The 26,808-nt window shown below is 31.9% G+C and overlaps 1 protein-coding gene and 1 pseudogene across 1 annotated transcript; one reads left to right on the top strand and one right to left on the bottom strand.

Annotated features, from left to right (window-relative positions):
• Positions 1 to 908: 908 nt before the first annotated feature.
• Positions 909 to 1,582, top strand: LOC149511098 (uncharacterized). Its single transcript, XM_089755854.1, has 3 exons — positions 909 to 1,033; positions 1,240 to 1,362; positions 1,477 to 1,582. The coding sequence occupies exons 1-3, from the start codon at positions 909 to 911 to the stop codon at positions 1,580 to 1,582; spliced, it is 354 nt and encodes a 117-aa protein (XP_089611980.1).
• Positions 1,583 to 6,248: 4,666 nt separating this feature from the next.
• Positions 6,249 to 25,463, bottom strand: LOC111275419 (putative leucine-rich repeat receptor-like serine/threonine-protein kinase At2g24130; annotated as a pseudogene).
• Between the last annotated feature and the right edge of the window lie 1,345 nt (positions 25,464 to 26,808).

Raw genomic sequence — 26,808 nt, 5'->3', positions numbered from 1 at the left:
CGATAAATGTGACAAAAGTAAGAAGTTTTATAGGCTTGGCAAGTTATTATAGAAGATTTGTTGATGGGTTTTCTCAAATTGCTGTGCCATTGACTCGTTTAACTCAAAAGCGAGCGAAATTTGAATGGACTAAAAAATGTAAATAGAGTTTTCAAAAGTTAAAGCAACGATTGGTGTCAACACCTGTCCTTACCCTACCTTCTAATATTGGTAATTTTACCGTTTATAGTGATGCTTCCAAGAAAATGTTGGGTTATGTATTAATGCATAATGATAGGATAATTACTTATGCTTCTAAGTAATTAAAACCCTACAAATAGAATTATCTGAATCATGACTTAGAGTTGGCCACCATTATGTTTACTTTGAAAATATGGAGACACTATTTGTAGGGGAACTTTGTACAATTTATACAGATCATAAGAGTTTAAAGTATTTGTTCACACAAAAAGAGTTGAACATGAGACAAAAGAGATGGTTGAAACTAATAAAAGATTATGATTTGACCATTAATTATCATCTAAGCAAAGCTAATGTAGTCGCTGATGCTTTTGTAGAAAGTCCACTCGGAGTATGGCTGCTTTGATTACTTCACAACTAAAATTATTGAAAGAACTTGATGCGTAGCAAATCGAGGTGAATATATAGGGAAAGGGGGTTGTTATGGCTAGTTTGTTGGTTCAACCAACTTTGATCAAAAAGATAAAATTAGCACAAAAATTAGATAGTGAGTTATACAAAATCAAAGAAGATATGCAAAATGGTTTACGATTAGAGTTTAAGCTTCACGAGGATGGCATATTCGCTTTGGGAACAGATTATGTGTACCAAATGATTTTGAGCTAAAATAAGAGATCTTAGAGAAAGCACATGAGTTTTAATTCACTATACATCTTGAAGGCACTAAGATGTACAAGGATTTGAAAGAAAGTTTTTGGTGGAATAACATGAAATGTGAAATAGCTCTGTTTGTGTCCCAATGTTTAGTATGTCAACAAGTTAAGGTTGAACACCAAAGACCATTAGGGTTATTGTAATTTTTGGAGATACCAAAATGGAAGTGGGAGCATATCTTTATAGATTTCATGATAGAATTACCTAAGTCATTGAAAAGGAATAATGCATTGTGGGTAGTTGTTGATAGACTAACTAAATCAGCTTATTTTTTACCTATCATTTGACTACTCCACTTGATAAACTAGCATAATTGTACATAGATAAAATTATCCAATTGCATAGAGTTTCAGTGAGTATTATGTCAGATAGAGATTTTAGATTTGTCTCTAAATTTTGGGTAAGCTTTCAGCAGGTTATGGAGACAAATTTGAAATTGAGTACAGCCTTTCACCTTCAGATGCATAGGTAAATGGAGATAATGAATTAGATTTTGAAAGATATGCTTCAAGCATGTATTATTGATCTAAAAGGTAATTAGGATGATTACTTACCTTTAGCGAAGTTCGCTTATAATAACAGTTATCAATCCAGCATTAGGATGGCTCTTTTTGAAGCCTTGTATGATAAGAAATATAGATTCTTTTTATGTTGGGATGATGTTGGGGAGAGAAAATTTTTGGGGTAAAAAATGGTGCAATTGACTATGAAAAAGATTAAGGTGATTAGGACTTAAAACAGCACAAGATCATCAAAAGAGTTAAACAAACAAGAAGAAAAAGGGATTCAAATTTCAATAAGGGGATCATGTCTTTTTAAAGGTGTCACTTACAAAAGGTGTTATATGGTTTAGAAAGTGAAAAAAGTTAAGCCCACATTATATAAGATCATTTGAGATTCTCGATAAGGTGGAAAAAGTTACATATAGGATAGCCTTGCCACCTCAGCTATCTGGGGTGTACAATGTTGTTCATGTGTCCATGTTGAGAAAATATGTCTCTGACCCAAGCCATGTGGTACAGTATAAACCTTTAAAAGTTTTAAAAAATTTAACATACTTGAAATATCCTATCCGAATAGTTAATCAGAAAGAGTAGGTCTTGAGGAACAGAACTATTCCCTTTATAAAAGTTCAATGGAGCAATCATACACCAAAAGAAACAAATTGGGAAATGAAAAATGATATAAAGAAACGACATTCTCAGTTATTCGAAAATGAAGGTAAATCAAGTTTCAAGGATGAAACTTTTTATAAGTTCGGGAGAATATAATACCTGTAAAAAAAAGACTATTTAACGTATTTTTATAAGTGGAGGGACTTTTTAATAAAGAATGAGAAAATGTAGAGGACCTATTGATAAATAACCTAATTTTTTTAATAGGGTTAACTTATTCTATAGTTTTTGATCGACGACTAATCTAAAGAAAAATACAAGCTTATTTCTCCTTTGTTTCTTATACAGAAAAGAAAAATCAAAACATTTCAAGTGAAGGGTAATAACAAAATCTGCAAGGAGAATTGTCTATTAAAAGTGAGTAAATAAATTTTTTCAATTTTGGAATGTTGATTATTAAGTCTTGAGGTGTAATTTATAATCGAGAAACCTTAAAATTTTAGGGTTTCCATTATCCCTCTTCAACATTAGTTTGGGAAAATAATTTAAACTTTAATTGGGGTCTAATTAAGTGTTGAAAAAGTTTGGTAATGTGATTTTATTACTGTAAAAATAGGAAACAAAAATTTGATGGGGATAAAAAAGAAACTTTTTGTTTCGTATGAACCATGATATGAACCTTGGTATTTGCAGTGATGGATTAAGGTAATATTTTATATCAAATGATTAAATACTGCTATAATTATTATTTATCGTTGAAAAGCTTGCTGAATTTACTTTCTAATGAAATAAACAGAAGTCAATTCTGAGTTTTTTATGAAGAGTAATTTAATATTTACTTAAGGATGTGCAGACTACTTAGTAGCAGTAGTAGGGAGGAATTTTGAAATTCCTTTTAATTTTTATACAAGAATTTATATATTAAGCTATATATGTTTGGAAAGCTTATTAAATCTACTTTCCAATGAAATAAGCAGAATTGAATTTGAAGTTTCCTATGAATAAATATTTAATTTTTATTAGAAGATATATAAGCTATCAGGTAGCAACATATGACATGGATTGCAAAATTTATTACAATTAATCAACAAGGAATCATGAGATGGGTCATATATGGTTAGAAATATTATCGAGCCTAGTTTCTAACGCATTAAAAATATTTTAATTCTGAGTTGGATATCTTGAGATATGGTCATTTTAGTGAAAGTAGCGTAGGTCACCAAAATTAGTTACTTGAGTTAATTCTTGTTTAACTTAATTGATTTGGTATAAATGGTCTCAAATAGGTTAATTAATTACTATTATGTTGAAATTATCCTGAATAGGCCATTAATTATTTAGGAAAAAAAAACTAAGTGGTGGAATCAGAAGGAGGTAAGTAAAATCTCTCACACTTGTTTTCAAACTTATGCATATATGTATGTTTTTAAATGAGTAAATGTTTTATTTCTTTATTTTTTATATATGAAAATAGGATCAAACATATGATTATTTTGTATTTTTGCTATATAAACGATATGTCAGGCTTATAAATGAAATGTGAAAATGATTTATGTGTAAAGAATGATTTTAAGATAACTAAGTTTTTACATCATTGGAAAGTGGGATCATCGATACTAGAACTAGTTCTATGGCCCTAGCTAACGGGTAATAGTAATTAGCATAGACATGATCATACAGCCTTGCTAACGGGTTACAATAGTTAGCATAAAGCCTTGGTAAACGGATTATAATATAGCAGTGACCGTAGCTAACGATAAACGAATGATAATAATGATTTATGATGATTTTTACAAATTAATCTATGATTTGGTGGCATATTTTTATATTGATTTATAATCTATGAAATGCTTGACAAAATGCTAATTTTTGAATTATTTTTGACATTATAAGTTGATGAATGTTTTTTAGAATGATGTATATAGTACATATGAAAATGATATTTGATCCACTAAGTGTGTAAGCCTATACTTGCTAAGCTGTGGTTTACTCATTCTCCATTTTTTTTCTTTTAGAGATGATATGGATGATAAATATGATTAGTTTTATGAGGAGCTAGAAGAATCAAACATTAGAGAACTACTTAGAGAATATGATTTTATAAAGTATTATTATTTTTTAATTATAATACTCGACATTAAATCTTTTGAGACTTGTTATTTAGTTATTTTACAGATATTAAAAGTTATTGAGAACCTTATTTTATTTGAGAATTTTTCAATGGTTATGAATTAGGTTTCATATTGCTTTGAGATTTTATTTCAAGGTAATATAGTCGTGTTATGTCTTGATCTGGGGGTGTGATATAAAGTGTTATCAAAGCTAGCTCTAGAGATACTAACGATGTGCCACTGAAGATGGTAAGCCTTCGTTGGAGTGAGAAAAGATGTCACGATCCTAAAGAGGAGCCATGAATCCCACATCGACTGTGTACTAGAGTTAGTCATAGGATATAAGGGTTCACACCATCTTCAACTTATGAGACTCTTTTTGTGGGATAAAATCGTAAGGTCCAATGGGTCGAAGCAGATAATATCTTATAAGTTAGTGTGAATCGTGATAGTTAAGCTAATCTGAGACGCAAGATGAGTCCATGTCTGGGTCCTGAAGCCGTACGAGCTTGGAGCTTAAGTCTTGACTCATGACAAATGATATCAGAATGGTCACCAGTCAACGAAAAATAAGTGCTACACTATAGGAGTCACTAAGTGCTATACAGTGGGGAGTCACCTCTAGAATCCCAACATTTGGTGTGATCTTAGTCCTGTGGTTGGACTCGACTTAACAATGATGTCAAGTTTTAAAGGTAGGGAGATTATAACGCCTTTAATCTCATATTGAAAGAATGTGTGGATAAAAAATGATATATATGTTGATATCTAAACCTAAATATATATATAGAGATTTAAACCTAAACTTGTGAGATGTCTTTTGTGGGATAAAATAGTGAGACCTTCGAATGAAAACGGACCAAAACTACAAACATTTACAATCCATGTTATATATATATATAATTTATTCCAAGTCTGATATATATATATATAACATTTTCTTCATTTCAACATTTGATTTTTTTAAGAAAAAAAATATCATAGGAGAGAGGGCAATGGATCAATCATCTTGTGTTTCGTTCGATCTCTATGGCTATTTTTGAATTTTTTCTAACTGATATGGATAGTAAATGTAGTGACTTTGTGAAACCAAACATTAATATATCTTTTTGGTATCAGTTCAAGTCTAATTGAATGTAGCTAAGTAGCTTCCTTATGCTTTCTATACCTGAAAAGTAAAGAAGCCCCTGCTTGGATTGGTTTGGACTTTACTTGTTAGTCTTTCAAAACAATTACAGAGGTTTTTTTTTTTTTTTTTTTTTTACAAAAAAGGTCATAAGGATAGTGGGGTTTCTCATTTTCCATAGCTTGTGATGTATGATTGCTTGACTCTAATATTAAGCAACTCCCAGGTTTGTTTTTCCCTTTATTTTTTCCATCTTATTTTTTGAATTTCTACTCTATCTTATGTAGGAAAATAAAAAAGTTGTCAAATAATGTATTAACAAGGCCATATCCTTATTAGAAATGTAGAAAAACCTATAGTTAATGTTATAGTTATCATATATGATTCTCAAAAGCATCTTTGCTCCATTTTCTAATTGATTCTATAAATTCGTATTTATTATCCACTTTAACTAAAAAATTTTATAATTTTTTTTTATAAAAAGCACTTCAAAAGTTTAGTTTTAAATCTTTATTTATATATTATAATAGGTCTTCAAAATCTCTCGATATAAAAGTTGGATGTCACAAACTTTATATAGACAAAATTTCACCAACATAAAATATAAACAGAACTACAAAACCACGTACACAGAACCATAGAATCAAAATCAAACACACATAATCAAAAAACCATAATTACACTAAAAGTTGAGATTTTAGAGATGTCTCCTACCGTTTAGCATTTAGCTCTCTTGAGATTTTAGAGGTAACTCCCATTATGTAATACTTAGTTCTCGTTTGATTGCTTTAATATTATTTGTGAAAATCCACATCTAATTTGTAAAGTATTATCCACTTTGATTAAAAAATCTCATGATTTTCTTCATAAATTTATATTTAAGTTTCTATTTATATATTATAACGTGTATTCGTAATCTCAGGTTGTGATGTCACAGATTCTAAATCAAACATTCCAAAAGGCCAAAAGTAAAATTCAATCTATGTACAATTTGAAAAGTTGTTAGTCAACACCGATAGTGGAAAAAGATATTCATAGAGGAGAGGTGAATATCATAGTAGTGTCCCCGATAAGGTATCTTTGAAAGCGATCTAGGTCATTAGCAGGATCAAGCATGGTAGGCCTAGTAGAGGGAGTTTCTTGAGTGCAGAGAATACTTAATTCAATCAATTCTCCAATTATAACTTATGATACCCCAGCCCAAATAATAATTGGGTTAGACTAATATCAAAGCCTATCAATTTATTAAGAGATTAATTAGTAAAAAAAAAAAGGTCGAGGTATTAAATGAAAGAAAACTTAGCTATCGAGAAACAGAAAGGAAATAAGAGTTCTTCTTTTTCATTTTTCTTAGGGTTAGTGAGCATGAAAAATCAAGTTGGAGATTCAAAATCAGAGGCTACAATCAAGTTAATCCCTTAAAGGTGAGTATATCTCTATTTTTATTTAAGAAAAAATATCATGTTGATTACTATTATATGGAGTTAAAGTTTTGAGAGAAAAGTTAAGAAAATTATGAAAACTTTAATTAATCTTCATAATCTATTTGGGTTAATTACTGAGCTTTATTTATTTCATGTTTTTAAAATTTATTGATGATTATTGAATGGAGTTTAAAGGCTAAAAGTGGGGATTTGAGTTTTTAAAGATTGAAGGAAAAATTTTATTTTTGGATGAGATGTTATGATTTGTAATAGTGAATTAAAATATAATCTATATTAATGGATCAATTATTGCTATGATTATTATATATTGTTGGAAAGCATGTTGAATCTACTTTCTAATGAAACAAACAGAAGTTGAATCTGAGTTTTTTATGAAGAGTTGCCTAATTTTTTACTTAAGGATATGCAGGTTTTATGGTAGCATCATCAGGGTTGAATTATGAAAATTGTCTTAAATTTTATACAAGGAATTAAGAATTGAGCCATACATGTTTAAAAAGGTTATTAAGTCTACTTTCTAATGAAATAAGCGGAATTGAATTTGGAGTCTCTTATGAATAAATATGTAATTTTTATTAGAAGGTATATGAGCTGTCTAGCAGCAATATATGACGTGGATTTAAAATTTTATTGTAATTAATTTATATGGAATTACGAGGTGGGCCATATATAATTAGAAAGCTTAACGAGTCTAATTTCTAACGCATTAAAAAGATTTTAATTTTGAGTTGGATATCTCAAGATATGATCATTTTAGTGAAAGAAGCGCAGGTTGCTAGAATTAGTTACTTTAGTTAATTATTGTTTAACTTAATTGTTTTGGTATAAGTAGTCTCAAATGGGTTGATTAATTGTTATTATGTTGAAATTATTTTGAATAGGCCGTTAATTATTTAGAGAGAAAAACTAGGTGGTGAAATCGGAATGAGGTAAGTAGAATCTCACACACTTTGCTTGTTTTCAGATCTATGTATATATGTATGTTTCTAAATGAATGAATATTTTACTTCATTATTTTCGATGCATGAAAATAGGATCAAGCATATGATTATTTTATGTTTCTCTATATAAACGATGGATCATGCTTATGAATGAAATGAGAAAATGGTTTATGTTAAAAAAATGATTTTATGATAGCTACGTTTTTATATTCTTGGGAAGTGAGATTATTGACACCAGAACTAGTTCTACGACCCTAGCTAATGGGTAATAGTAGTTAGTAAAAACATAATCATATGACCTTGGCTAACGAGTAATAATAGTTAGTGTAAGACCCTAGCCAGCGGATTATAATAATTAGCAATGATCATAGGGATAAAATTATCGATGCGGCCAATGTCACCGATTATAGCAGTAATCGTAACTAATAATAAATGAATGATAATGATGATTTATGATGATTTTAAACATTAATCCATGATTTGTATGAAATATGTATTTGACCATGATTTGTGATTTATAATTGATGAATTGATATATTTTGACATTGATTTATGAATTTGTAAAATATTTGACAGAACGATGATCTTGAAATATTTTGACATTGTGATTTGATGACTATTTTGAATACTCTATATGATATTTATGAAAATGATATTTGATCTAGTAAAGTGTGTGAACTTATAGTTACTGAACTGTGATTTGCTCATTTTCCATTTTCTTTTCTTTTACAAATGATACGAATGTTAAGAATGATTACTCTTATGAAGAGCTAGAAGAATTTGAGCACTGAAGAATTACTTAGAGAATAAGATTTATGAAGTATTATTTTTTTTAGTTGTAATACTTAACATTGAATCTTTGGAGACTTGTTATCTAGATATTTTACTTATTAAGAACATTATTTTATTTAAGAGTTGTCTAGTGATTAAGAAAGAAAGTTTTGTATTATTTTGAGATTTTACTTCATCGTAATATGACCGTATTGCGTTTTGGTCTCGGGGCATGACATAAAGTGATATCAAAGTTTAAGTTGTTATCTTTAGAGAATTTTAAGAGTTAGATTATGATTTGTAGATTATGATGAGATTTTCTTTAAAAGCCTAAGTTATGTTTCTTGAAGATTTTCTAAGAGTTTAGATTATGATATTTAAACTATGTGATATGTTAAAGAGCTTATAGTATAATTTTGAGGATTTTTTAAAAACTACAATTATGATCTTTAGAGATTTCTAAGAAGTTAGATTATAATAATTAGATTAACGATGATTTTTTAAGAACATGGTGTATGATCCTTATATTGAAAGAGTTATTATACAAGCATGATTATGATCTAAATACTATGTAAAGATTTTTAAGAATTTAGATGATAACCTTTAGATAATGTGATGATTTTCTATGGACATAACTTTGATCCATAGACTATAGTGGTGAGTATAAAAAAAATGATTCGATGAATTTATGGAGTAGTTAAAGTTTTAATAAATTTTGAAGAATCAATGATTCAATGGACTCTTAGTGTAATTATTTTAGTTGATATTTACATGTTGCTTTTGGATCTTATAGTTAAGAGAAAATATAATTACTTTGATATAGTGCGATTTTATAAGTTGAAGAGATTTTTGATACGACTTATAATGTGATATATTTTATGAGTTAAAAGATTATTTAAGAGAAGGATTTGATCATTGGAGATCTTATGGGTTTGAGAAAAGACCTTCGACTTAACAAGATTTTGAAGTTATTTAATGAGTGTTAAGTGAATCTTTAATCATGAATTAAAATGGGAATGTTTGTGTACATTGTTAGAATTAAAAGTGAATATTGGAGCTTGAATGAAATGATGTTTTAAAATTTTGAAGTAATTATTTATGGATTATAATGTTTGAAAATTTATTTTGTAGGATTTAGTCCGAAATGTTATAATTATGGTAAATAGTTTAATATACGTAAAGAAGGATATTCACTTGATTTGATTCTATATTTTTATTGAGAAAATATTTAAGGTTTGATCATAAGAGTTGGAAGTTGTATAGTTAATTTGAAGTTTGATCATTAAATTCTTATTTGGGGTGTATTTAATTTTTTTTTATGGTTAAGTGATTAATTAGTGGTTATAGTTTCTAATTGAAGTATACTATTGGATTCCTTCGAATTTTATAATTTATAGAGAACATTGCCTATTGTGATATAAGGCTGTGTACTCAGAAAGAAACTAAATTTGTGAATAAAAATTAAAGTTGTGATTAACTAGATGATTTAGTAAGGAATATGGTTTTGAATGAATAATCGATTTACAAAAAAATATACATGTTTTGGTTAAGAATGATTGTTTGAAATCTTACAAGTGTAAAAGATTGTTTGAAATCTTACAAGTGATAATTTTGTGTACTTGGTGATGCTAAGCATGTATTTGATTTTAGAGAAGTTTGAAAAAAAAAAAAGAACTTCTCAAATAATGTGATGTATTTGGTTATTGTTTATAACTATACTTTCGGCATGAATTCAAATATTTAAAGTTCTTATTGGTTGAAATTCTACAAGAGAATTTTACTTATGGATTATGATGCATAGGTTTTGAGTTTGACATAGATATGATAGCAATATATTTGGTAAAAGAGAATTAGAGACATTATGCTGTTTGTGGGGATTATGAAGAATCACTTGTTATATAATAATTGGTCTATTAAATCAGAAAGAACAATAATCAAAATTGGAGATAACTTTGATAACTAGAGATTTATGTTTAAATTTAAATGGTGTAAATTTATGGATATGATTTATTGCATCGATTTCATATGTTTTATAAAGGTTAATTGATAGAAAATTTCATATTGTCAATAAAGAAGAAAAGAAAATTAAAGTACTATATGATATCTTTTTGGTGACAAAATGATTTGTTGATATTATTATTCAAGGTTGTTATGATTATGAACACTGGGTGTGAAATAGATTACAAGGAATTTTGTGGACACATCCTTTTCTTGCTACAAAATAATATTATAAAAGTTAATTTATTAGAATTTTATTGAAATAAAAAATCAGAGTGTATAGTGGAAGCTTGATTTGATTAAAGTTCTAAATTTTTATGCTATTGTTAGTTGAGAAAGTGATAAATCTTCAATAAATAAGGACTAATGGATTTTGGGTATGAATATTTTATGTTCTCTTCATTTTTTAGGTTTTATCGTTGATTGACATTCTTTTAAGAAGAAATGCTTATGTCATAACTTGAAGATAAATATTTTATAATGATAGTCATAAGACAAATATTCCATGATAGATTTTGAAGTTTTGTATGGAAGTAGTCTAAGTCTTAGAGTTATTAGCATAAGGACAAAGAAGAAAAACTTTTATTTCTTGAATTTATGGAACAAATGACTAATAAATTTTAGTTGAGTAAACAATGGTTTAAAGTAAGCAAAAGAATTATACCAAAATTCGGAGATAAGTTTTAACATATTGAAAATATCTTATTCAAATGGTTGATTGGAAAGAACAAGTTTTGAGATGAAATTGTTACCTTTATAAAAGTCTAATGAAACAATCATACGGCAAGAGAAGTGATTTCATAAATGAAGGAATAAGATATGAATGTAAATTAAGTTTCGAGGATGAAACTTTTTATAAAGAAGGAAAAATGTGATACCCTAGCCTAAGTAATAATTGGGTTAGACTAATATCGAAGCCCATCAGTTTATTAAGAGATTAATTAGTAAAAGAAAAAGAGTTGAGGTATTAAATGAAAGAAGACCTAGCTATCAAAAATAGAAAGGAAATAAGAGTTTTTATTCCTCATCTTCTTTAGGGTTAGAGAGCATGAAAAATTAAGTTAGAGATTCAAAATCAGATGCTACAATTAAGTTAATCCCCTAAAGGTGAGTATATGCCTTTTTTTTATTTAAGAAAAAATATCATGTTGATTGTCATTATATGGAGTTAAAGTTTTGAGAGAAAAACAAAGAAAATTATGAAATCTTTCATTAATCTTCATGATTTATTTGGGTAAATTACTGGGCTTTGTTTATTTCATGTTTTTAAGATTTAATTATGATTATTGAATGGAGTTTAAAGGCTGAAAGTGGAGATTTGAGATTTTAAAGATTGAAGGAGAAATTCTATTTTTGGATGAGATGCTATGATTTGTAATAATGAATTAAAATAGAATCTATATTAATAGATAAATTATCGCTATGATTATTATATATTATTGGAAAGCATGTTGAATCTACTTTCTAATGAAATAAATGAAAGTCAAATATGAGTTTTCTATGAAGAGTTGCCTAATTTTTTACTTAAGGATATGCAAGCTATATGGTAGCAACATCAAAAGTTGAATTATGAAAATTATCTTAAATTTTGTACAGGGAATTAAGAATTGAGCCATACATGTCTGAAAAGGTTATTAAGTCTACTTTCTAATGAAATAAGCGGAATTGAATTTGGAGTCTCCTATGAATAAATATGTAATTTTTATTAGAAGGTATATGAGCTGTCTAGCAGCAGTATATGATGTGGATTTTAAATTTTATTATAATTAATCTATAAGGAATTACGAGGTGGCCATATATGGTTAGAAAGCTTATCGAGTCTAGTTTCTAATACATTAAAGATATTTTAATTCTGAGTTGGATATCTCAAGATATGATCATTTTAGTGAAAAAAGTGTAGGCTACTAGAATTAGTTGCTTGAGTTAATTCTTGTTTAACTTAATTGTTTTAGTATAAGTGGTCTCAAATGGGTTGATTAATTACTGTTATATTAAAATTATCTTGAATAGGCTATTAATTATTTAGGGAGAAAAATTAGGTGGTGGAATCAGAAGAAGATAAGTAAAATCTCACATACTTTACTTCTTTTCGAATTTATGCATATATGTATGTTTCTAAATGAATGAATATTTTATTTCATTATTTTCGACATATGAAAATAGATCAAGCATATGATTATTTTATGTTTCTCTATATAAATGATGGATCATGCTTATAAATGAAATAAGAATATGGTTTATGTTAAAAAAATGATTTTATGATAGCTACATTTTTATATCTCCGAGAAATGGGATCATCGACACCAAAACTAATTCTACAATCCTGGATAACGAGTAATAGTAGTTAGCAAAGATATGATCATACGACCCTATCTAATGGGTAATAATAGTTAGTGTAAGGCCCTGACTAACGGGTTATAATAATTAGCAATGATTATGATGATGAAATTGTCAATACGGCCAATATCACGGGTTATAGCAATGATCGTAACTAATGATAAATGAATGATAATGATGATTTATGATGATTTTAAACATTGATTTATGATTTATATGAAATATGTATTTGACCATGATTTGTGATTTATAATTGATGAATTGATATGTTTTAACATTGATTTATGGATTTACGAAATATTTGACAAAATGATGATCTTGAAATGTTTTGACGTTATGGTTTGATGACTATTTTGAATACTTTATATGATATGTATGAAAACGATGTTTGATTCGGTAAAGTGTGTGAACCTATACTTACTGAGCTGTAGTTTGCTCATTCCCTATTTTTTTTTTTTTACAGATGATATGAATGTTAAGTATGATTAATCTTATAAAGAGCTAGAACAATCTAAGCACTAGAGAACTACTTAGAGAATAAGATTTATGAAGTATTATTTTTTTTTAATTGTAATACTCGACATTGAACTTTTGGAGACTTTTTATCTAGATATTTTATTTATTGAGAATCTTATTTTATTTGAAAGTGGTTCAATGATTAAGAAAGAAGGCTTCGTATTATTTTGAAGATTTACTTTAAGGTAATATGAACGTGTTGCGTCTTGATCTTGGAGCATGACACAACTTCCCACATTCTTTTCACTTTTGGGGATTGATCCCTTTTTCTACCCTTCCATAGTAGTGCCTCTTCACCCATCTGTGCAGGCTTAAACCACCAACAAATATGTCATCAGTTGGTCATTTTCTAGTCACCATCTCAAGGACTACAACTCCAAAGCTGTATACATCTCCCTTGATAGATGTATTAGATCCCAATCCATACTCTGCAGCATAAAGTTGACTGATTTAATATGTATTATTTTGAATTTAAGGCATCATTAAAGAAAAAAGAAGCAAACCTCCCTAAAAAAATTGAAACGTTTTTCTACCTAAAAATACAGAATGAAAGTCCAATGTCTACAATAACTCTGACACTGATAAGTGAATCATGTGTAAAAGTGATAATTTGGCATGAATCAAGGCTTAGCAAGGCATACGCATCTGATAAGGGAGCCATTTTGATGTTCTTGTTCTAGTTTTTTGATGAAATGATTTGAAAATTTGGGATAAAAATACAATTTGTTTACATTACTGAAACTGACTTAAAGTTATTAATGTCAGAGAATACAGATGATGATGCACTAGAGACAAAAAGGAGGATTACCTGGTGCAATGTAACCAATGGATCCGGCTAACATATTTGCAATAGAATTTCCCATGTTTTCGATAGCCCCACTTCCATTGCCAGTTCCTACTGTCATAACCAGCCTTGCAATCCCAAAGTAAAAAACCAATGCTGTCATATCATCATTTAGAATAATATTGCTCGGCTTTAGATCACGGTGTATGACTGTAACCGGGGAATGGTGATGCAGATAGGCCATCCCATCAGCAATGTCACTGCAAATGCTAACTCTCCGAATTAGACTCAAATCTGAAGAGCCTGAACTCAAACCTGACTCACAATGCGGATAAAGACGGCTATCCAAGCTTCCGTTTGCCATATAAGGAAGAACCAAAGCCTTAAAATCAGGTAAACTACACACTGCTATAATTCGGATAAGGTTTCGGTGCCTAACCCTCTTCAGAACTTGGCATTCTCTGTTGAAACTTTTGGTTGAATTTCCAGACTGCAAATGTAACACCTTTACAGCAATGCTCGTCCCATCTTGAAGAACTCCTCTAAACACGTCCATAGCTACCTGTCCCAATTAGGTTATGGTCATCAAATCCTCTAGTGGCTTCTGACAGTTCTTTGCAAGCGATTCTGGGGAAATTGTGCATTATTTCTGGTGTTGGAGGTTTTCTTGATGTCACGCCCCGAATCAAGGCATAACACGGTCATATTACCTTGAAGTAAAACCCCAAAGCAATACGAAGCCTAATCCATAATCATTGAACAACTCTCAAATATAAAATGTTCTCATTAAGTAACATAGCTAGATAACAAGTCTCTAAAGGTTCAAAGTAGAGTATTGCAACTAAAATAAACAATACTTCATAAAATCCTATATTTCTAAGTAGTTCTCCAATGCTCGGTTCTTCTAGCTTTTCTCAAGCTAATCATACTTATCATTCATAACATCTGTAAAAGAAAAGAAAATAGGGAATGAGCAAACCACAGCTCAGTAAGTAAAGGCTCACACACCTTACCGGATCAAACATCCTTTCATACATGTCATATAGATCATTCAAAACATTCATCAAATCAAAATGTCAAAACATCTCAATATCATCGTTCTATCAAATATTTCATAAATTCATAAATCATTGTAAAATATGTTATCATTCAAATATCGTAATCAAACCAAATCATGGATCAATCATTAAAAATCATCGTAAATCATCATTGTCATAAATCATCATTATCAATCAAATCGTTATCATTCAAATCGTTAGCTACGGTCACTGCTATAACCCGTGACATTGGCCGTATCGACAATTTTATTCTCATGATCATTGCTAACTATTATAACCCGTTAGCCAGGACTTACGCTAACTACTATTACCCGTTAGCCAGGGTCGTATGATCATGTCTTTGCTAACTACTATTACCCGTTAGCCAGGGTCGTAGAACTAGTTCTGGTGTCGATGATCCCACTTTCCAGGGATGTAAAAATGTAGCCATCATAAAATCATTCTTTAAACATAAATCATTCTCTCATTTCATTCATAAGCATGATCCATCATTTACATAGCGAAAACACAAAATAATCATATGCTTGATCCCATTTTCATATATCGAAAATAAGGAAATAAAACATTCATTCATTTAGAAACATATATATATACATAGATTTGAAAACAAGTAAAGTGTGTGAGATTCTACTTACCTTCTTCTGATTCCACCACCTAATTTTTCTCCCTCAAAATTTAGTGGCCTATTCAAGATAATTCCAACATAACAATAATTAATCAATCCATTTGAGGCCACTTATACCAAAACAATTAAGTTAAACAAGTAATAACTCGAGTAATTAATTCTGGCAGTCTGCGCTACTTTCACTAAAACGATCATAACTCAAGATATCCAATTCGGAATTAAAATATTATTAATCAGTTAGAAACTAGACTTGACAAGCTTTCTATCCGTATATGGCTCATCTCGTGATTCTTTGTGGATTAATTATAACAATTTTTGCAATCCACGTCATATGCTGCTGCAAGACAGCCTGTATACCTTTTCATAAAAATTACGTATTTATTCATAGGTAACTCCAAATTCAATTTCGCTTATTTCGTTGAAAAGTAGACTCGATAAGCTTTCCAAACATATATGGCTTAAACTGTAAATCCTTGTATAAAAATTTAGGGAAATTTCGTAATTCCCCCTTACTGCTGCTACTAGGCAGCCTGCACCTCCTTAGGTAAAAATGGGATAACTCTTCATAGGGAACTCGAATTCGACATGCTTTCCAACCATATATAGTAATTATAGTAGTATTTAACCCTTTAATACAGAATATAATCTTAATTCATCACTACAAACATATGATTCATATCAGGATTTATACGAAACAAAGATTTTCCTTTCTATTCCCATCAAATTTATGTTTCAACAATAAATTCACATTACCAACTTTCTCAACACTTAACTTGACTCTAATTAAAGTCTAAATCATCTGCCCAAAGAGGGATAATGGAAACCCTAAAATTTTAGGGTTTCTCGATTATAATCTACACTTTAAGACTTAACCATCAATACTCCAAAAATTGAAAAAAAAGATTATTTACTCACCTCTAACAGATAATTTCTCCTTGTAGATTTGTTCTTCCCTTCACTTGAAATCCTTCAATTGATCTATTCTGTATAAGAAACATATGAGAAATAAGTTTTTGTTTTTATTACAACTAATCATCGACTGAAAACTGAAAAGTTAACTCTATTAATAAAGAAATTTGGGTTATTTATCAATAAGTCCTCTACACTTCTCATTCTTTATTAAAGAGTCCCTCCACTTATAAAAATACTTAAAATAGTCTTTTTTTTTTTTCGGGTATTACAATCTCCCCAACTTATAAAAAGTTTCGTCCTCGAAACTTGATTTACCTTCATTTTCGAATAACTGAGGATGTCGTTTCTTCATATCATCTTCCATTTCCCAAGTTGCTTCTCTTGGTGTATGATTGCTCCATTGGACTTTTATAAAGGGAATAGTTCTATGCCTTAAGACTTGCTCTTTTCGATCAATTATTCGAATAGGATATTCCAAGTATGTTAAATCTTCTTGAACTTCTAAAGGTTCATACTCTATCACGTGGCTTGGGTTAGAGACATACTTTCTCAACATGGACACATGAAAAACATTGTGCACACCAGATAGCTGAGGTGGCAAGGCTATCCTATATGCAACTTCTCCCACCTTATCAAGAATTTCAAATGGACCTATATAACGTGGGCTTAGCTTTCCTCGCTTCCCAAATCGCATAACACCTTTTGTGGGTGACACTTTTAAAAAAATAAAATCCCTTTGTTGAAATTCTAACTCCCTTCTCTTTTTATCTGCCTAACTCTTCTGACGATCTTGTGCTGCTTTAAGTCCCTCCTTAATCACCTTGATCTTTTCTACAGTCAGTTGCACCATTTCTGGCCCTAGGAGTTTTCTTTCCCCAACATCATCCCAACATAAAGGGGATCTACACTTTCTACCGTACAAGGCCTCAAAAGGAGCCATCCCAATACTAGATTGGTAACTATTATTATAAGCGAACTCCGTTAAAGGTAAGTAATCATCCCAACTACCTTTTAGATCAATCACACATGCTCGAAGCATATCTTCTAAAATCTGATTTGTTCTCTCTGTTTGCCCATCTGTTTGAGGGTGAAAGGCTGTACTCAATTTCAAATTTGTCCCCATAGCTCGCTGTAAGCTTACCCAAAACTTAGAAACAAATCTAGAATCTCTATCTGACACATTACTCACTGGAACTCCATGCAATCGGATAATTTCACCTGTGTACAATTGTGCTAGTTTATCAAGTGGAGTAGTCGACTTGATAGGTAGAAAATAAGCTGATTTAGTGAGTCTATCAATAATTACCTACACTGCATTATTCCCTTTAGATGACCTAGGCAACCCCATCACAAAATCCATAGAAATGTGCTCCCACTTCCATTCCGGTATCTCCAAAGGTTGTAACAACCCTGATGGTCTTTGGTGTTCAGCCTTAACTTGCTGACACACTAGACATTGGGACACAAACTGAGCTATGTCACGTTTCATATTATTCCACCAAAACTTCCTTTCAAATCTTTATACATCTTAGTGCCTCCAGGATGTATAGTGAATCGAGACCCATGTGCTTCCTCCAAGATTTCTCGTTTTAGAACAAGATCATTTGGTACACACAATCTATTTCTAAAAAGTAATGTGCCATCCTCGTGAAGATTAAACTCTGACCGTAAACCATTCTGCACTTCTGTCTTAATTCTGTCTAACTCACTATCTTCTTTTTGTGCAAATTTTATCTTTTCGATCAAAGTTGGTTGAACCACCAAACTAGCCATAACAACACCTTTTCCCTGTATAATCACCTCGATTTGCTGCGTATCAAGTTCCTCCAACAATTTTGGTTGCAAAGTAAGTAAAGCAGCCATACTTCCAATGGACTTTCTACTAAGAGCATCAGCAACTACATTAGCTTTGCCCGGATGATAATTGATGGTCAAATCATAATCTTTGATTAATTCTAACCATCTTTTCTGTCTCATGTTCAACTCTTTCTGTGTAAACAGATACTTTAAACTCTTATGATCCGTATAAATTGCACAAGGCTCTCCATACAAATAATGTCTTCATATTTTCAAAGCAAACACAATGGCAGCTAACTCTAAATCATGAGTCGGATAATTCTGCTCGTAGGTTTTTAATTGCCTAGAAGTATAAGCAATTACCCTTTCATTCTGCATTAACACATAACCCAACCCCTTCTTGGAAGCATCACTATAAATGGTAAAACTACCAATATCAGAAGGTAAAGTAAGGATAAGTGCTGACACCAATCGTTGCTTTAGCTCTTGAAAACTCTGTTCACATTCTTTAGTCCATTCAAATTTTGCTCGCTTTTGAGTTAAACGAGTCAATGGCACAGCAATTTGAGAAAATCCCTCAACAAATCTTCTATAATAACCTGCCAAGCCTATAAAACTTCTTACTTCTGTCACATTTATCGGGCGAGGCCAATTCACCACCGCCTCAATCTTTTTCGGATCAACTGAAATCCCATCTTCAGAAATAACATGACCAAGAAAACTAATACTTGTCAACCAAAATTCACATTTGCTAAACTTTACGAAGAGTTGTTTATCCCGCAAGATCTGTAATACAATCCTCAAATGTTTCTCATGTTCCCCATCACTCTTAGAATAAACCAGAATGTCATCAATAAAAACAACAACAAATTGATCCAGATACTGTTTAAAAATTCTATTCATCAAGTCCATGAATGCAGCAGGTGCATTTGTTAATCCAAAAGGCATAACCAAAAATTCATAATGGCCATACCTAGTTCGAAAAGCAGTCTTGGATACATCACCTGCCTTAATCTTCAACTGATGATATCCAGACCGTAAATCAATCTTTGAAAAGACCTTTGCTCCTTGTAACTGATCAAACAAGTCATCAATTCGAGGAAAAGGATATTTGTTCTTCACAGTCACTTTATTTAACTCCCTATAATCAATGCATAAGCGCAGACTCTCATCTTTCTTTTTAACAAACAATACAGGAGCTCCCCAAGGTGACACACTAGGACGAATAAACTTTTTCTCTAACAGTTCTTGGAGTTGCACCTTTAATTCACGTAACTCAGATGGAGCCATACGATAAGGAGGCTTAGATATTGGTCCAGTTCCAGGGATAAGATCGATTTCAAATTCAATTTCTCGATTAGGAGGTAAGCCAGGCAAGTCCTCAGAAAAAACATCAGAAAAATCTCTAACAATCGAAATATCTTCTAATCGTGAGCTTACATTCATTTGAGTGTCTTTCACATAGGCGAGGTAGCCTAGACACCCTTTCTTTAGAGATTGCATGGCACTTGAAATCGACACAATCTGACACGGAAGGTTTAAATGATGACCTTTATATACAAGTTCTGATTGTCCTGGACACTGAAACATTACTCTCTTTCTGTAACAATCAATAACTGCATGATGTATAGATAACCAATTCATCCCTAAGATCACATCAAATTCTAGCATCTTTAACTGTACCAAATCTGCTAGTAGTTCACAACTTCCTATGTGTACAACACAATTCTTATAAACAGTATCAGCACACATAATTTTTCCCACAGGAGTAGCAACATATAAAGGCTCATTCAACTTCTCAGGTTCAATACTCAAAGATGCAGAAAATTTGACAGAAACAAAACTATGAGAGGCACCAGAATCAAATAGAACATTAGCAAGGACACGATTAATAGGAACAGTACCTGTCACCACATTATCATTTGCATTAGCATCTTGGCGGGTTAAAGTGAAAACTCGCGCATTTCCCTTTTGTGGTTGTTCCATCGATTTAGCTTTAACAGCATCATTCTTCTTGTTTAGGCAATTTCGAGCAATATGCCCATATTTTCCACATTCAAAGCAAATTCTTGCTTTCCTAAAACATGGTCCAGAATGAAATCGCTCACAAAAATCACATTTCTCGAGCTTAATACCAGATTTCGTCTCCCACTTCTTACTTATGTTTCCTCTGACATTCTTTTGGCGATTACTCTGATCTCCCTCAAACCTCGAGCGTTTCTTATCACCCCTCTCTTGCTCATATCTTTTCATGTCTGATTCAATCTTCAGCTCGCTGTAACACATCTTTATAACTATCAATTATGTGAGAAGACAAACGAGATCGAATACTTGGCTTCAACCCATGCTCGAATCGTATTGCCTTATTCTTATCTGAGTCAATGATGCGAGTACAAAAACGTCCCAGCTCATTAAACTTGTTAGCATACTCCAGCACAGGCATATCATACTTTTGCTGTAATTGCAGAAACTCATTCTCTTTCTCTACTTTCACTGATTCTGGAAAATATTGATCAAAGAAAAGCTCTTTAAACTTTTTCCAAGTCAGAGGCTCATCTGAATCTTCAAATGTGGGATTTATGGTATCTCACCAGTACTCAGCATTTCCTCTTAGTTGAATGACAGCCAAGCTCAATTTCAAATCTTCAGAGATACGCATTTCCTTAAAGAGTTTTTCTAACTCTTTAACCCAAGCTTCTGCAACCAAAGGATCAGGGCCGCCTTCAAACTAAGGTGGGTTGACCTTTCGAAATCACTCATAAGTTGTCTCGCGTTGTTGCAGATTCTCTTGTGTTTGCTGCTGTTGTTGTATCAAATTAGACACCACCTGACACACTCCAACTAAATCATCCTGCGTCACCGGAGCATTAAGAGCATTTTCAATATCAATTTGCTCATCTCGAACATTGGTGGTTTCAGATTCGTCCCTTCTCCTGTCAGTTCTTTTCCTTCGACCCACAAGGTCTGCCAATGTCTCATTTCTACCACTCATTCTTACCTAATTTAATACCAACAAAGAAAAAAATTCATAAGCGATCAAAATAAAATAATCTAATCTTATCAGTGTAAATGCTAAGAATACTTAAGTTCTACATTATCTATAACTCAATTCTTTCATTTCCTGGATCTTAAACCTTTGCTCTGATACCAATTTTGTCACGCCCCGAATCAAGGCATAACACGGCCATATTACCTTGAAGTAAAACCCCAAAGCAATACGAAGCCTAATCCATAACCAAGTTAAGTGTTGAGAAAGTTGGTAATGTGAATTTATTGTTGAAACAGAAATTTGATGGGAATAGAAAGGAAAATCTTTGTTTCGTATAAATCCTGATATGAATCATATGTTTGTAGTGATGAATTAAGGTTATATTCTGTATTAAAGGGTTAAATACTACTATGATTACTATATATGGTTGGAAAGCATGTTGAATCTACTTTCTAATGAAACAAACGGGAGTCGAATTCAAGTTCCCTATGAAGAGTTATCCAATTTTTACCTAAGGAGGTGCAGGCTGCCTAGTAGCAGCAGTAAGGGGGAATTACGAAATTTCCCTAAATTTTTATACAAGGATTTACAGTTTAAGCCATATATGTTTGGAAAGCTTATCGAGTCTACTTTTCAACGAAATAAGCGAAATTGAATTTGGAGTTACCTATGAATAAATACGTAATTTTTATGAAAAGGTATACAGGCTGTCTGGCAGCAGCATATGACGTGGATTGCAAAAATTGTTATAATTAATCCACAAAGAATCACGAGATGAGCCATATATGGATAGAAAGCTTGTCAAGTCTAGTTTCTAACGCATTAATAAGATTTTAATTACGAATTGGATATCTTGAGTTATGGTCGTTTTAGTGAAAGTAGCGTAGACTACCAGAATTAATTACTCGAGTTATTACTTGTTTAACTTAATTGTTTTGGTATAAGTGGCCTCAAATGGGTTGATTAATTATTGCTATGTTGGAATTATCTTGAATAGGCCACTAAATTTTGAGAAAGAAAAATTAGGTGGTGGAATCAGAAGAAGGTAAGTAGAATCTCACACACTTTACTTGTTTTCAAATCTATGTATATATATATATGTTTCTAAATGAATGAATGTTTTATTTCCTTATTTTCGATATATGAAAATGGGATCAAGCATATGATTATTTTATGTTTTCGCTATGTAAATGATGGATCATGCTTATGAATGAAATGAGAGAATGATTTATGTTTAAAAAATGATTTTATGATGGCTACGTTTTTACATCCCTGGAAAGTGGGATCATCGACACCAGAACTAGTTCTACGACCCTGGCTAACGGGTAATAGTAGTTAGCAAAGACATGATCATACGACCCTGGCTAACGGGTAATAGTAGTTAGCGTAAGTCCTGGCTAACGGGTTATAATAGTTAGCAATGATCATGAGAATAAAATTGTCGATACGACCAATGTCACGGGTTATAGCAGTGACCGTAGCTAACGATTTGAATGATAACGATTTGATTGATAATGATGATTTATGATAATGATGATTTACGATGATTTTTAATGATTGATCCATGATTTGGTTTGATTACGATATTTGAATGATAACATATTTTATAATGATTTATGAATTTATGAAATGTTTGATAGAACGATGATATTGAGATGTTTTGACATTTTGATTTGATGAATGTTTTGAATGATCTATATGACATGTATGAAAGGATGTTTGATCCGGTAAGGTGTGTGAGCCTTTACTTACTGAGCTGTGGTTTGCTCATTCCCTATTTTCTTTTCTTTTACAGATGTTATGAATGATAAGTATGATTAGCTTGAGAAAAGCTAGAAGAACCGAGCATTGGAGAACTACTTAGAAATATAGGATTTTATGAAGTATTGTTTATTTTAGTTGTAATACTCTACTTTGAACCTTTGGAGACTTGTTATCTAGCTATGTTACTTAATGAGAACATTTTATATTTGAGAGTTGTTCAATGGTTATGGATTAGCCTTTGTATTGCTTTGGGGTTTTACTTCAAGGTAATATGACCGTGTTATGCCTTGATTCGGGGCGTGACACTTGATCTTTCAGTTTTCCTGGAAGAAACCTTTAGTTTAATGCGGCGGATTAAAATCACACAGAGTGCTGATAAGAGCACTGAAACGAGTATGACTATGATAAGAATAATCAAGAACATACGTGATCGAAACCAGTGTTTCTTTTGAGGGCATATCGGCCTCTTAGAAGCTGCTCTACGTAGACGCGGATTGCCTGAGAAAGATATATTTGTGGCTGAATTGAATATGCCACAGGAGGGAATCATTCCTTCAAAGTTGTTGAAGGAAAGATTCAGAAATGTGAGGTTAATTTTGCTTAGGCTCGTTGGTATCTTTCCAGCTATATTGTCGCTTGAAACATCAAATGATTGGAGGTTCCTCAGATCACCTAGAGAATCTGGGAGCTGCCCTTCAAGGGAATTGTGTGAGAAATTTATCGTCATCACTGCGATACAACTTGATATTTGGGGGAAGATATTCCCACTGAGGTTGTTTGACGAAAGATCCATTTCTTCAACATTTTCAAGTTTGCTGAGCGCAATTGGCAAAGGGCCCTCAAGAAGACTGTGTGAAAAATTTATAAATCGTCTTATTTCATGTAGTTCTACTATCTCTGGAGGGGTCCTCCCTGTTAATCTATTGTGGGACAGATCAAGCATGTAAAGATTTGTGCATTTGAGCATTTTTGGTGTTAATGTCCCTGAAAGGAGGTTGTTATTGAGAAACAAATATAGAAGTGCATCTAAATCTCCTAGCCTGGATGGAATTTCTCCGGAGAATTTGTTGTTTGATAGATCAAGCTGACCAAGATGAGGGAGCTTCCCTAATGCTACAGGAATTCTGAAGCTGAAAAAGTGGTGGGACAAAAGAAGCTGCTCCAAATTTAACAATTGACTGACCTCTTCTGGGATTGTTCCATTTAGAAAATTGGATGCCAAGTTCACCATTGTAATATTTGAAAGATTTCCTATTTCTGGAGGAATCGACCCAAAGATGTGATTTTCTTGTAATTCTAGACGCTTTAGTCTAGGATGGCCAATGGTGCTGGGTAATGTTCCTCCAAGGCCCATTCCAGCCAATTCAAGCTCAGTTAAATAAGTACAATTTCCCAATGTAGCAAAGAATGGATAGAGATTGGTGTTATTATCATGACTTGTTATGTTGTTACAGGATAAATGAAGAAAGGCGAGCCAAGGCAGCTTCTGTACTATGTCTGTAGGTAGTTCACCAGATAGAAGATTGTACTCCACATCTAGATTATACAGTGTAATGTTGGTTAAGGAAGTAGGAAGTTGCCCTGTAAGTTGATTATTGAATAAATTGACAGTCCATAAATTTGGACAATTTCCGATTTCTGCTGGAATTTGACCTCTGATGTAGTTGAAAGAGAGATCTATATTTTGTAACTGTGTGCAGTTTGAGAAAAAAGAAGGCGCAGGGGACCTGTCAAATTGTTTTCAATAACTTAAATAGAGTGAGGTTGGTGAGTAGGGCGAAACTGTCTGGTAGTGGACCACTTAAGTTATTTCTATTTAGTCGGAGAATTTGGAGGCGTTGGAGGGAGGAAAGTTCACGCGGAAAGGTGCCGAAAAAGTGGTTGTCTTGAAGGTTTAGGAGTAGAAGACCAGTGAGGTTTGAAAGGAAGGGTGAAATCTTCCCCACAAGTCCAGAGCTAGACAGGTCGATTCGTATCACACGGTGGTGTCGCTTGTTACATGTGACACCAGTGAAGTTGCAAACCAACCTCTTCCCAGTTTGTAAGTTTGGAATTTGGATCAACCAATATGGACTCCTTGAATGCTAGACGAGCAGCCTTGTCTTTAAGCAAAGAATGGTGAAGATGATGATGATAGGCTGAATCGCTATTACCGGATACATAAACCAAATCTCGGAGTAGAAGAATAAACAATAATAATCTAATGAATGCCATGGTGAATATATTGCTGGCTATGCCTACCAGGCAAGTGCAGAAGAAACTTCCCTTTGTGAGGCAACCAAGGCACACAGAAAGGGCTATGATCTCTGCTGAGGCGGTTGAGAGTGACAAGTTGAAGGTGGAAATAGATTTTTGGTGAGGGAAATTTCATTAGGGACAATATTTTTATGGGGGGACTGACATGCTTTTTCAATCTATCCTATTTTGGCTAGTAGAGAATAGAGATTGCAGCCTTGAGTGGATTTTCAACCCAAGTGTGAAAGGACAGAAAAGAATTGCTAAAACTGTATTGATTTGATTGCTGCTTTTGAGACATTTCATGAAAAGAGTTCCACCGCCTTATCTACCCTTTTTTACATTTACAATATCCATTGACCATGATGGTGTAGCTGCACAACCCCTATCAATCATCAAATCCACAACTTTTTTTTCTAGCCTCATCCATCTGGCCTTTACATGTCATTTCCGGAAGAGGTTCAAATTAAGCCTCAGTTACAAGGACGTTGTCGTTACAAAGACTGTTGAGAATGGTACTGTGTATAACAAAACAATGTTAGGCTGAGAACCACTTTCTTCCATCATACTTGGCAACTTAATAGCACCGCTGCTATTGCCTATTTTACAAAGCTCATTCACCGTAGCAATAACATAATTTCTAACTTTCAAACTTGTGATTGACTAATAATAACAAATTCATTAATGATAAAGGATTATAAAGAAAGTCTGTGAGTAATTTTTATCAGGCTTTAGACCCCAACCTGACATTCTAACTTTGTTAACTCATGAGTAGGGATAGCAATCAAGTCCGTCCCGATTCTATAAGATAGGATTTTTTTTTTGAATTTTGAGTTTCAAGTAAAGGTCGGATCGGATAAAATTAGATAACAATCGGGGTCGGATCGGGTTTGGGTATGCCTAAAACCCGACCCTACCCGACCTGACATTATTAAAAAATTATTTTTTAATTAATTAATTATTTATTTATTTATTTATTTATATATATTTATATAATGATATTTTTAAATATTTATATTTAAAAAATAAATATTTTATATTTTAAAAAATAATATTTTATTAATTCAGATCGGGTATAATTTACATATTGTCAGATCGGGTCGGGGTTGGATTTGATAAAACATAAAATCAGGTCGAGTTCGGGGCGAGCAAAACCCATCTTGAACCCGATCCGATGCTATCCCTACTCATGAGCAAGTTTATGAGTGTCCTTTTAACATGAAAAAAGGAACATATGGATTTAGGTTTGAAATTTTTAGAAATTGAATTACTAACAATAATTAGTGCAATGAAAATGAAAATTGAATATCAATTTTTCAAAATTAAATTTTTAATTTTTTATACAAAACAATTCTAAATTAGTAAATGACTTTTAAATTCATTTTTTTTT

This window comes from Durio zibethinus, chromosome 26 (assembly GCF_047325235.1).
Source record: "Durio zibethinus cultivar Kanyao isolate XHJ-2024 chromosome 26, ASM4732523v1, whole genome shotgun sequence".
In the NCBI taxonomy this organism is placed as follows: Eukaryota; Viridiplantae; Streptophyta; class Magnoliopsida; order Malvales; family Malvaceae; genus Durio; species Durio zibethinus.
Note: the sequence above shows the minus strand (reverse complement) of the source record. Positions and strands in the feature narration are given on the sequence as shown.